The sequence below is a fragment of the Gavialis gangeticus genome, unplaced genomic scaffold, assembly GCF_001723915.1.
Source record: "Gavialis gangeticus isolate Ggan-Ray unplaced genomic scaffold, GavGan_comp1, whole genome shotgun sequence".
Lineage (NCBI taxonomy): Eukaryota > Metazoa > Chordata > Crocodylia > Gavialidae > Gavialis > Gavialis gangeticus.
The window spans coordinates 98156858-98168596 of record NW_017729022.1 but is presented as its reverse complement, the minus strand read 5'-3'; the positions used below and the strand labels follow the sequence as shown (position 1 = coordinate 98168596).

General features: G+C 42.4%; 1 protein-coding gene across 4 annotated transcripts in view; it reads left to right on the top strand.

The window, feature by feature from the left end:
* Window positions 1-2373: 2373 nt before the first annotated feature.
* LMNTD1 (lamin tail domain containing 1) overlaps window positions 2374-11739 on the top strand; it is a 128128-nt gene continuing 118762 nt past the window's right edge. For all 4 annotated transcript variants that reach the window (XM_019515693.1, XM_019515696.1, XM_019515695.1 and 1 more), the window contains exons 1-2: window positions 2374-2596; window positions 6408-6606. In XM_019515693.1, the coding sequence (XP_019371238.1) occupies window positions 2518-2596; window positions 6408-6606 (278 nt within the window). In that variant the 5' untranslated portion in view covers window positions 2374-2517. The remainder of the gene's footprint in view (window positions 2597-6407; window positions 6607-11739) is intronic.

Here is an 11739-nt window from a genome sequence, read left to right as displayed (position 1 = left end):
TGAATTGATTCAATCTTTGCAGGTTAGTGTAACCTGGCTAGGTTGAACCAGTTTGTAACCGTACAGAGATTCCCTCTGGACTGAAGAAATGCGGACACATGCCTGCAGTGGCTCAGACTAGAAGCCAGGGGGCACTAGAGCAGCCCTCCCTTCCCTTTTACAGTGCTGAACTGAGGGGGGCATGGCCAGGCCCCAGCAGGATGCTCTGATTAGGGAAGTTCTCCCCCCCCTCACTGCTCCTGATCAGTGAGGGAGCCAGCAGGGAGTTGATAACAGAGCACTTAGCACCCCATCAAGAAAACAAAAGCCCTTCTCATTAGTTCAAGCTCAAGAAGTAGCAATTTCTGTCACTTAATAACGGGTGATAATACTGTATTTATTTGCATTCTACATGTACCTTTCCCCCAGAATTAGTTAGTCCTCCCAAATTGTGGTGCATGTCTTAAGTGAGAGAAGGTAATTTTCTGCCTGGAATGGAAGCACAGAGATGCTGTGAGGTGTCTGCTGCTTCTTTTCCTTCTCTTCTCTCCAGCAGCTGAATGAAGGGAAGGACAGAGTCCAGTCTTCAGTAGCAGCTACTGTTTTTATCCTTTCACAGTGGATTGGAGCAGGAACAGAGCCTAAAGCTCACCTCATTCACCTTCCCTTTCCTGCTCAGGCCAAAGCAGTCAATTAATCTGTGAAGGGGGTAGAACTGTAGCTTTTGCCTGGGCAGAAAAGAGAGGGTGAGTGAACGAAAGGATAGGCTTAGTCCCTGCTCCTGGCTGCATAACTCAGGGAAAAAAATCTTGTTTTTTCTTCATTTTGTCTTCCCAAAAACAAGATGTCTGATTTATTTGGATGCATGTGGTATGTGAGAAAATACAGGAGGCAAGCACTATGTCTGTCTGCATTTTTAGTTATTCAAATATCTATATAAATGTATATATGAAAATTGAGTTCAGCTCTCAATCATTCATACCAGCTAAAACCAGTTATTTAATATTAAGGACTTGAAGAAGACAGAACTTTGTATCAAAAGTTGGGATAGTTTTGTAGTTTACTGTCAGATTGAACCATTTTTTCTGTTTTTCCTATTGTACCCAGTGAAGTCTAAATCTCTTTGGAGAAAACTTGCTGATTGAAAGTTTGAAATAACTGATCCATTCCAGTAGCTTCTCTGATACCACCATGATTGCCCTCCCAAAGCAGCAACTATATTTAGCTTGTTCTTTGACTCTTTCTAGGATGGCTGCATAAATAAACCTTTCTTGGCAGCATTTTTCAGCACAGAGATCTAAATTTTCCAAAGCAACTATTGATTTGGGGTGTCATAATCTGGAGGAGCCCAACTTTAGACACTTTACAAGGGTCATAGAGTAAACCCTTATTATTTTCTGAAAAACTGGTCATTTTCAGTTATCTGGGCCAATACACCCCAAATCACTAGTCACTTCAGAAAATGTAGGCTTGTTTTCATTTATTTAAGATACAGTGCTTTCATCCTAGTCTTACCTACACTAGGAGAACTCTGTAGAGCCAAATTCTCAGTTGGCATGATTGCACTGACCTCACTGGAGTCAAACTTATAGTGTATTTGGCTTATTGACTAGTTGGTTATTCCTGATTGACTTCTAGGTATGTGGAAGCAATGTGACAGATATGCCTGTGCCTAATTGTGTGTTCCATTTGATTTCTGTACACTGTTTGTTATTGTATCTGTCACTATGAATTATATCATCCATTTTGCAGCAGAAGTTTGACTTATAAGAGGGAAACTATCTGGAAAAGTGTGACAATGCCATCAGTGGCCATCAGCATTGAGCAGTTTTCCCTTGTGGAAACAATGGGTTTGTTACCAGCAGAAACATTAAACCTAGTTTGACTATTTCCACTTCGCTGTGATCATACCTCTGAGAAGGGCTTTGTACCTGGAGGAGTGCCGAGGGACACAAAGCTAAGAACAGTAATCAGATATTACCCAGCACTCAGAAGCTTAGCAGTGCTTGGGAATTAGCAATTGGATCCCATCACAAAACATCAGTGTCCATCCAGACAGCAGAACTGGGACAAGCAGAATTAGACCAATGAGTACTACATACATCACCAGGAAAGGCATATTAGTTTGAACTGGAGGTGTGCTCCTTGGATGAATTTTATAATTTAACACAACACTGATGAGCACAATTAAGGTCAAGACGTAACGTGATTATTGGCTAGTGGTTGACATGTTTTGAAAGGAGAGACATGCCATGTTGTGCCCTAATTTACAACCCATCCATCCCTATGACAGTAAACACTGTTGTGCAATGTGCCCATTGGCCCTGAGTATTAAATGTGTTTTCCATAGACTCATGGTAAATTAATTCATTTTCATTGTTTTTATACAGAATGGAGGCAATACATTTCCACCCACCCTTCAATTCACCAGACTTGGGCCAGTTCTGTGGTTCCCCAGATTTCATTACAAAGAGATCAACTGGGCCCTCAGAGGATGCACTCTTCTTTGAATTAGTTTTGCCTCCTTCTGCAGCTGCTATGATCAATGGGACCACAACAGTAACCAGATTATCCAAATCTCCTGCAGCAGTTCATACAACTCAAGAGAGAGACTCAGGTAAGCCCTCCAAAATTTTACATACAGTATAACTAAAACAGGGAATTGGAGAAATTGCAGCTCCTTGAATGATGTAATTCACCATTAGATCCATCTAGAACAAGGAAATTAAGCAAAAAGAACTGGCTTTTCTATGTGACATAAGTTTTGTCTGCACTAGTTACAGTCTTATTAGGGAATCCAGTTACAACACAGCTATGCTCCAAAGACAACACTTTCTGGTTTTATGCAGACCAGGCCAAAGTATATTACAGTAATTTTAAGAGAATTTGCTATAGCTCATCACTGGTAGGTGTATAGCATACCCCTCCAAACATTGTAATTGAGTGATACCGAGTTGGTTGAAAATTGAAATTTTCCATCCAGTCAGGAATTCTCACATTTTGAAATATGTTTTCAGGATAAATTAAGACAAAAAATATAAAAAATTGAAAGAATTTATGGAGCCAAATGTATGGACAATTTTGAAATGATATGTTTAACCTAAACAAATATCCTCTGACATCCCTGAATGGAAACATTTCATTACAATTTGTCATGCCAAATCAGAACACTTAGTTTTGGTTCAATTTGACCCCTGAATGGCTTCTGACTGAGCTTCTTCATTGCCTCTTGGGAGTTTGAGTTTTAGTACCTCATCCTAGGTGACATTTATTCAGTGAAATATGTGGTCTGGTCATCCCCAAACCATTTGTAAATTCAGACTGATTTAACAAACAGTATTAGCGAGAAAACAATTTTCAAGGCAGTTGCTACTGGTCTACTTTTACCCAAGAGCAGAGGGTGATCAGCTAGGTGCTAAAACTCTGGATATCCCACAACAATGCCCTAATCATTAGATTATAGTGGGGGTGGGCAAAGTCCAGCCCATGGGCCAGATTGGATCCACAGTGGCCTCAATTTCCCAGCAGCCCTTGCCCAAGTCTCTGTGGCTGGTTTCCATGGAGAATAGCCTCAGTAGTGCTGGCGGGGCACGCAGCTGGTCAGGAAGCTGCTTTGGGGCTGGGATCTGGCAGCAGTGACAACGTGGTCCAGAACTGGGGCAGAGCTGTGATCCGCTGCCTGCATACCCTGGACAGGGGCATACAGGCAGCAGACTGAGGCTCAGCCCCAGCTCTGGACTACACTGTCACCACTGCAAGATCCCAGCCCAAGCCATGGAGCCCATCCCTGCCCAGCCGGCACTAATGGGACCCGTCTCAATGGAAACCCTGGCCCCGTGCTGTCATGGCACTGCCACTGCTGGGGTCTCCATGGAAACTGGCTATAGTGATCTGCCAGCCAGATCTGTCATTGTCATTTTGCCCACACTTGGATTATAGGGTGTTCTGCAAAAAGGGCTCTCTCAGCCTTTTTTGTTCCCAGATTCACAGAAGTTTAGGGCTGGAAGGGACTTAATGAAATCATCAGGTCCAACCCCCCTGCTCTGGGCCCTTTCCACTTTGCATATATACTTAAATATTGACTGAAGCAGGGACTGGGGCTGAGCTGTTCTATCTCTTTCTTGAGTGTTCTAACCACCAGACTGGAAAGTCATTCTCTCTTTCAGTATCAGTATTACTTAGTATTTAAATATTTTATATGGAATTAAACTGTCCCAGCAGGAGAGAATGAGGGAGCCCCTCAGCATAGGGTATCCCTGCTCTGTGTCAGGTAGAGGGTACATAAATATGAACTCCTTACCTCCCTGGAGAGTTTCTTACTCCTGAGACTGCCCAGGACCCTGGAGTGGGCTTCTCAACTTCTCAACTGAAGTACACAATAGAAGTCTCAAAAATGCTCATTTATATTGTATCCTGAGAGTCAGGCAGGCAAGCGACAGGTACGGGGAAACCGGAACCTTGGCCTTTCTTCACCATCCTACTATACAAGGGAGCCAGCTTCCCATTAATCTGTGGTGCAGCATAGGCAGAGGCCATGTTTGCCTGAGGGCAGACTCCTCCTCTTCAAAGACACAGTTCCCGACAGTCCCCTGCTCAGTTCTTGTGGCTAAATGCCACAGTTTTAGGACCAAATTTATGCACCCAAATCCCATGGCATTTTGGTAGAGTTTGGGAGCCTAATACACTGAGGCATTGTTAAAATCCCAGCCATAGCCCATGGTATTCAGTAATACAGGAGAAGAAGCTATTAGTGTAATCTGAGAAACAGACTGGCTTATTGACAGATCTCTAAAAATCATCTTCAACACAGTCTGTTCATTCTTGTGCTGGTAGCCCTACTACCACTCTGAACATGGGATCCAACAAAGACTTTAGCAGAGAAAAACAGACTGCAAGAACTCATCTTGTTTCCTGATTACAGAGCTTATTGGCCTCTGCCCTACCAAGTCCCCAGACACTATTCCTAGTTAGGTTAATCCTTTACAAAATTCACACACTGTTAAGCTGCATACCTGCCATGGCCCTCTCTTTAGCCCACTGAGCTGTAGCATTTAACCTCCTTATTACCCATTTGTTATTATACTTGGCTGCTACCAACTGTTCATTTGCCAAGAAGATGAGAATCTGTTTCATTGCCCAAGGAATGGAACTGCAGGTTCATCTGAGCATTAACACAGGGTATCTCAGGGGAAGGCACTACAAACAAAGTGTTAAACTAGGGCTCTGAGCTGTATCACTGCCCTGGTATAACACATTACCAGAAGGAGACACATAAACTCAAAATGCTTCTAGCAACAAAAAACAGCCACACTGAAAAGGAATAGCAGCATGCTTGGCTAGAGATAGCTTTCCTGGTATGCTGGAAAAGATAATCCACCCAGCAGTGACTTAATTTGTCAGGAAGGTAGGAGGTTAGAGCATACATGACTCTTGACCTATGGCAAAGCCAGTCAACTGCAGCACAGATTGTTATTAAAGGACTGTGGTGCAGCAGTGGCTGAAGAAGCTTTTGTTATCGACTGACATTGCATCTGCAAATGCTGTCCAGGTGGAATTGTGTCCAGGTGGTGAATAGTCCAGTTAATCTGAATTCCCTCTGCCTAGAAGCTGAATCTTCTACAGTCTGCTGTAATGTGATTACTACATACTTTGGAGAAAAAATGGTCTGTATCCAGCATGGTTTGCTGGACTAAAGCCAAGATGCTGTGAGATACAGAGCACTTCCTGGGAGATGAGGCTGCCCCCTATCCCTTCAGATCTGCTTAAGGACAGTTTGCCCAGCAAGGAATTTCTGAATCCAGGGAAGTCTTAAATGCAACAGTGGATGACAAGCATCAATAGGAACTGAAGGCAGCTTTTTGGGTCCACACTTCAACATCTCACAAGGAGAACTCTTGGTATAAGGGGCAGGGTTCATTAGCAGTGTTCACCACAGTCTGTCAGAGTGCAGAGCCTATGGTAGTGCCCAAGACCTTATCTCTGAAAGTCTTGAATATGTTGCAAAAAGTAGAATACAAAGTAGTCATGCATATTATCACATTCTGTAAGTGGAAGAGAGAGTGAATATATTCATTACCAACTCACAGCTGATGCTAGACCTTCTAGCAGCACTGAAATTGCAGGATGACAATTATACTGCTGATGGCATAATTTATTGTTTTTTAGCTACCCAAGGTAATTCTGACACTGTAATAAATCTACATCACCAGCAAAATATTTACTTCACCAGCTGTGTTTCATTTTATAGCCATAGGTTTAAAGTTTTTGTCATCAGGGCTCATTGAATACTGCTTTATATTAACAACTAGAGGGGAGAATAAGGAAATTAAATTATGCAGTTTTGATATTAAAAATGTAGTGTTCCTGTTTATTTGTCTTTGTATATTTTTCACATTACTCACCACATCCTTCTATTGCCCATTCAACAGCTACTTCTATCACTAGTACAAGCTCAGCAGAGTGGTCATGTCCTAACTGTATGTGCCCCAGCCCTGTTACAAGTATATCAGACCAAGGTCAAGAGGATATCAGCTCTTCCTATGCTGACTTGGAGAAGAATACCCAGCACCTAAGACATTTGGAGAGGACACCTTCAGCAGCTGAGGGTTACAACATTTCTGCATCCAGGTACACGTGCACATTACCTACCAGATGTTTAAGGACTTTGACATATTATATTTAAGGCTTGTATACATCCTTATAATCAGCCTAAATTTGCCCTTGTTTAAGTTCATTACCTTGCTATTAATTAAAACCCTTTGAGCCTAATATTTCTTCTGTCTTCTTGGACTGTTCTTCTTCAGACATATTTTCTGTCATCAATACTCTGTTGTGATTACCGAACTAACCCATACCTATTTAACTTTCTTGGTCTTATTTTTTTCTTCATAATTCAGACCATAATGATCTTTTGTGACCTTTCTATGATTCCTTCCAAATTGTCAGTATTTTCCTGGTAATGAAGTGCTCAGAAAAGAATACAGAGAGACTGATGATAATCTCACATCAGAATAAATCAAGAACGATGAATTTATTGTCAGTAGAGTTCTACTCAGATGAGAGGACAATGAGGATCAGTATTCCAAAGCTTCTCCAAAGCTGCTTAAGGCGAATCTATTACTTTCCTGCTCCCTTCTTTACATATGTGCAGCTACAATTGAGGCAGCCTTTTTTCTTTGTTTCTCTTTTCTTTCTTTTTTATTTGCAATCAGGTTGCAGGACTATCCTTGTCCTACCCTCCTTTCAACTTTAATGCTTTCCAGCTTTTCCTTCCCACTGAATATTATGCTTTTGATTACTACCTGCAATATATTAGCATGTAATTTTCTAAGCTGCAATGCACTTTATTTCCTACCTATATTTCTAGGCTCTCTAGAGTCCTGTGTGTTGTCTCTGTCCTCATTGGTGTTCCCCCATCATGCACCTCCTCTCAATTTAGCATTATCTACATACTTTATTAACTAGATGTTTTTCTTCCCACTTCTACCTCATAAGTGAGGATGTTCCATGTGATGGAACCTACAACCAATATCCGTAGGAATCCCACATAACACCTTCTGTCTTCTCTTTGTCTTGTTATTTGTTTGCAGCCCGACAGCCTGTTTATACAACATTATTTATATCCAAGTCAAGAAGAAAAAATGTTTTGAGAGGTACTATATCAAATGCTTTACTAAATTCCAGATCTTTGCTTTTTTTCCTGCCTCACTAATTTTGTAATTCTGTCAATTTTATTTACATTTTTCTTGAAGCTGTATATAGCAGTCTGTATACATCCCTAGTGCTTAGCAATTTTGTTTCCATAGCAAGACCCATGCAGTCCAGAACTTTTTAGGTATGGCTCTAAAAATAAGCCTTTGAAAAGCTAGCTAGAAAGCCCCAGTTGTTTCCTGCATTCTAAAACCATTTCCAAATAATGAGATATGCCATATTGTTTGACTGATTATAAAGGATAACTGCAGTTAAACACCGAAAGATAAAAAAGATTACCTTCTTTTCCATGTATTTCCTTGTATTGTGTGGCTTATTTTCTAATGGGGGATTGACTTCACATCTTGTCTAATATGGAAAACCAGAGAAATTATTAATTCTGCTAAATTGTAGAAGATAAAGAGAGTAATGTGATGACAATTTGCAGTGTGTGTGTGCATGCGCATGCATGTGCTTGTGTGTGTGTAGTTAGAATTGTTTAGTGTAAGAAACAGGCATTTAAAAAAAATCTTGTTTAACTCATTACTATCATGACATACAACCACACCAGAACACTAATGCCCTTTTGGACACATTCACCTTAAATCTAAAATCCATTCAATGTCAATGTACACATTAAATAATTGAAAATTATACTGTAAAGCATGACCATAATGCCAACCTGTTATTTTGTCATTTCATTAAATGACATGTTATTAAAGTATATATGAAATAGTGCATGTGCAGATATATCAATAATTAAATGGCTGTATAAATTCGTTAGTAGCATGTTTGAGGGTGTTCTTTTTATTAGCTTAGTTATTTTTATGTATTTTGATGTATTTGTTTATTTAGTAGATTTATGTGTCATCTTTCCCCAAAAAAGGTTCAGGGTAGATTGCAGTAAGAAAATAATGATAAAGACCAGTAAAATCTTAAAAATAATCCCTAAACCATAATCCAGGCTATCCTGGCTTGCTAAACACCTGCCCATATAGGAAGGTCTTAGAGCATTTTCAGATGTTCAGACTCAGATTCTGGCAGACCTCAAAGACAAAGGCATTCAAAAGCTAAGGAGTGACTATCAGGAAAGGCCTTCTGTATGTTTTTTCCAAGCACATTTGGTGCACTGATGGTACTTGCAGAAGGCTGCTGTCAACTGAGTTTAGGGATGGCATTGAGGCATAAGAAAGAGGGCTTTCCATTAGGTACATAGGGTCCAGACTGTTTAAGGATTTTGTGGGTCAAAACCAGTGCCTTGAATTGTGCTCAGAAAGCTACTGGAAGTCAGTATAGACTCTAGAGCACTGGAGTTTTGTGCTGCTAGTGACCCAACCCTGTCAGAAAGCAAGCCTTTGCATGCTGCATCAGCTGTAGCTTCCAGACAGTCATCATCAAGAACAGTCTCATGTAGAGCAGATTGTAGTAGCATAGACTCAAGATTACAATGGCATGAATGATGTGTAATGAGATCTGAATCTGAAAGGAAGTCTCAGCCTTCTCACCAGATGGAGCTGGTGAAAGGTACTCCTAGACACTGCCACCACCTGAAGATCCAGGTGCAGCAGAGGATCTAGGAGCACCCCAAATCTGCAAATCTGAGGGACAAAGGAAGGCTGAATTCTGTCAGTAATAGGTGTCCTAATCCTTCCCTAAAAGCCAAGTGGTCTACCTACCACCACCACTTCTGTCTTGTCCAGAATCAACTTCAATTGGTTCACCTACATCCAGACACTGGGAAAGGACAGAGACTGCTAACAGGGCAGATGAGAAAAGAAAAAGCAAGCTGAGTATGATCAGCATACTGATGACACTCCAGGCATAGCAATGCAGCTCGGTGCCCAGGGCAGCTATAACACATGGGGGTAGCAGTGACTTCCAATTGCCACTGTACCACTGGTGCAATGGTACAGCTGCAGCAGCAGCCATTCTTTCCCTATCCCCTACCTAAGTCTGTGCCTGGGACAGCTGCCCTAGTCACTCCACTCTAATTATGCCACTGATGGCACCTCACTTTGAATCTCCACACGATACACCCAGCAGCCTCATATACACTTTGAAGAAGAGAGACAATATCATGGAGCCCTGGAAGACCTCACATGAAAGGTCTGAAGGGAATATTGAGCTCTTGCCTGTCACCTTCCTCTTGGATCTTCAAAATTATGCTCCTAGGTTTACTCTACAGTCAGTGCCCTGCAAAGGGCAAATCAGAACCACCCAATGGTGAACATGGAGTCTTACGGAACTAGACAGTAGGAAATGCTGAGCACAGGAATGTCTGAACTCTGGCTTCTGTCCAGAGCTTAGTCATTTCAATCTTGATCTCCTTGGTCTAGATGGATCTAATGGTGAATTACAGCATTCAAGGAGCTGCAATTTCTCCAATTCCCTGTTTTAGTCATGCTGTATGTAAAATTTCTGAAAGTAGATGAATAACTGAGCAGGGCTGACTCTTTATAATTCAGCTGGAGAAGAAAAAGAATTGTAATTATCCCCACCTTTTGTATGATAGCCTAGTGGCTGCAGCATCACTTAGAAAGAGTCAGACAAGGATTTTAGGTCCTTCTTAGCCCAAACACATCCAACCCTACATCTCTCACCTGCCAAGAGAGTGCCCTGCCCATCAGGCTTTAGGCTATACTATGTGGGGATGCTCTCCATCTCCTATGGAACCTGGGTCACCATGTAGCAAAGAGTGTAAGAGTCATGGGGCCAGGAGATCAAGCAAGAGAGAACCTCATTCTATTCTGTATCTCATGACTCTCTAATGTAAAATGCCTAATCCATCTGGGAAACAGGGACCGGAAGGCACGTTTTTTTTCCCTTGCCAGCTACAGAACTGAACTACTAGACTCCCTCTTGCCTGCTCTCCTTCAGGTCCAATAAATTCTGCATTCTTGGCTGCACAGTGGTTCAATTTTAAGCCCACAAGTGGGACAGAGGGTGATTTGACATGCATAGTATTATACAGTAGGGCTGTGCAAAGCTTCAGTCCCTGATTCAATTCGGTGGGGATTCAGCCCGATTTGATGGCCGAATCTCTGAATCCAAATCAAATCAGAGGACACTTTAATCTCTCCGAATTGAATTGGAACCTTCCAAATCAATTTGGAGAGATTTGGAAAGATTCAGCGATTTGGACATAGACACAGCTTTAAATATTTTTTCTACATACCTCTACGTAGCAAGGGGCTCATGAATGCTGCGCTGCTGGGGCGCATGGAGTGTCATATAGAAGTGCAGGGGGCTCCCCAGCACACTCAGCTGGAGACCCAGAAGTGAACCAGAAGCACTTCCAGCTTCCAATCCACTTCTGGGCTTGCCAAAGAGCGTGCTGTCCCCACCCCCCATCCCACCCGGGCTCAGCAACTGGTGCCTCCTGCATCTGGGGGGGCACCCAGGGTTCCTCTGTGGCCGATCACTGAGATGGGTGTGGGGGGGGGCCCCCAGTGTGCTGCCCAGTGGACCTGGAAGTGCACTAGAAGTACTTCCAGTTCACTTCTGGGTTTGCCGCCAAGCACGCAGGGGGCCCCTGCTATTTGGAGTTGGAGTGTCTTATGGGACACTCCATCCACCCCAGCATCTCAGCATTCATAAGCCATGTCTGGCACCTTGAGCTATGTAGAAAAAAACATTTAAAGCTGTGTCTATGTTTGAATCGCTGATTCTCCAAATGAGCATCGGATCTTCGGATTCAGCTGAATTGAATTGGGGACGGTGATTCAAACCAACAAATCAAATCACTGTCCCTGATTCGGGCCAAATCCAAATCCAAATTGAAAAGAGCCCATTTTGCACACTCCTATTGTACAGCCTGATGCTTAGAGCTGCCTTTTGGAAGTGGGAGAAGATGGGTCCCCTGCTGCTTTATCCATCACACTCCTAGAACATTCTGACCATGGTCCCATTCCAGGTACCCTTTCCAAATCTCCTGTCCCCTTCAGTCCGGATTCAAGTCTTGCCTAAAAACAAGTCTTATTCTAGCACCTACCCTGGCACCTCCTGTTTCCATCCAATGCCAGCTGGTGCCTCTGTTGTTTCATAGTTTCTAGGGTCGGAAGGGACCTGAGC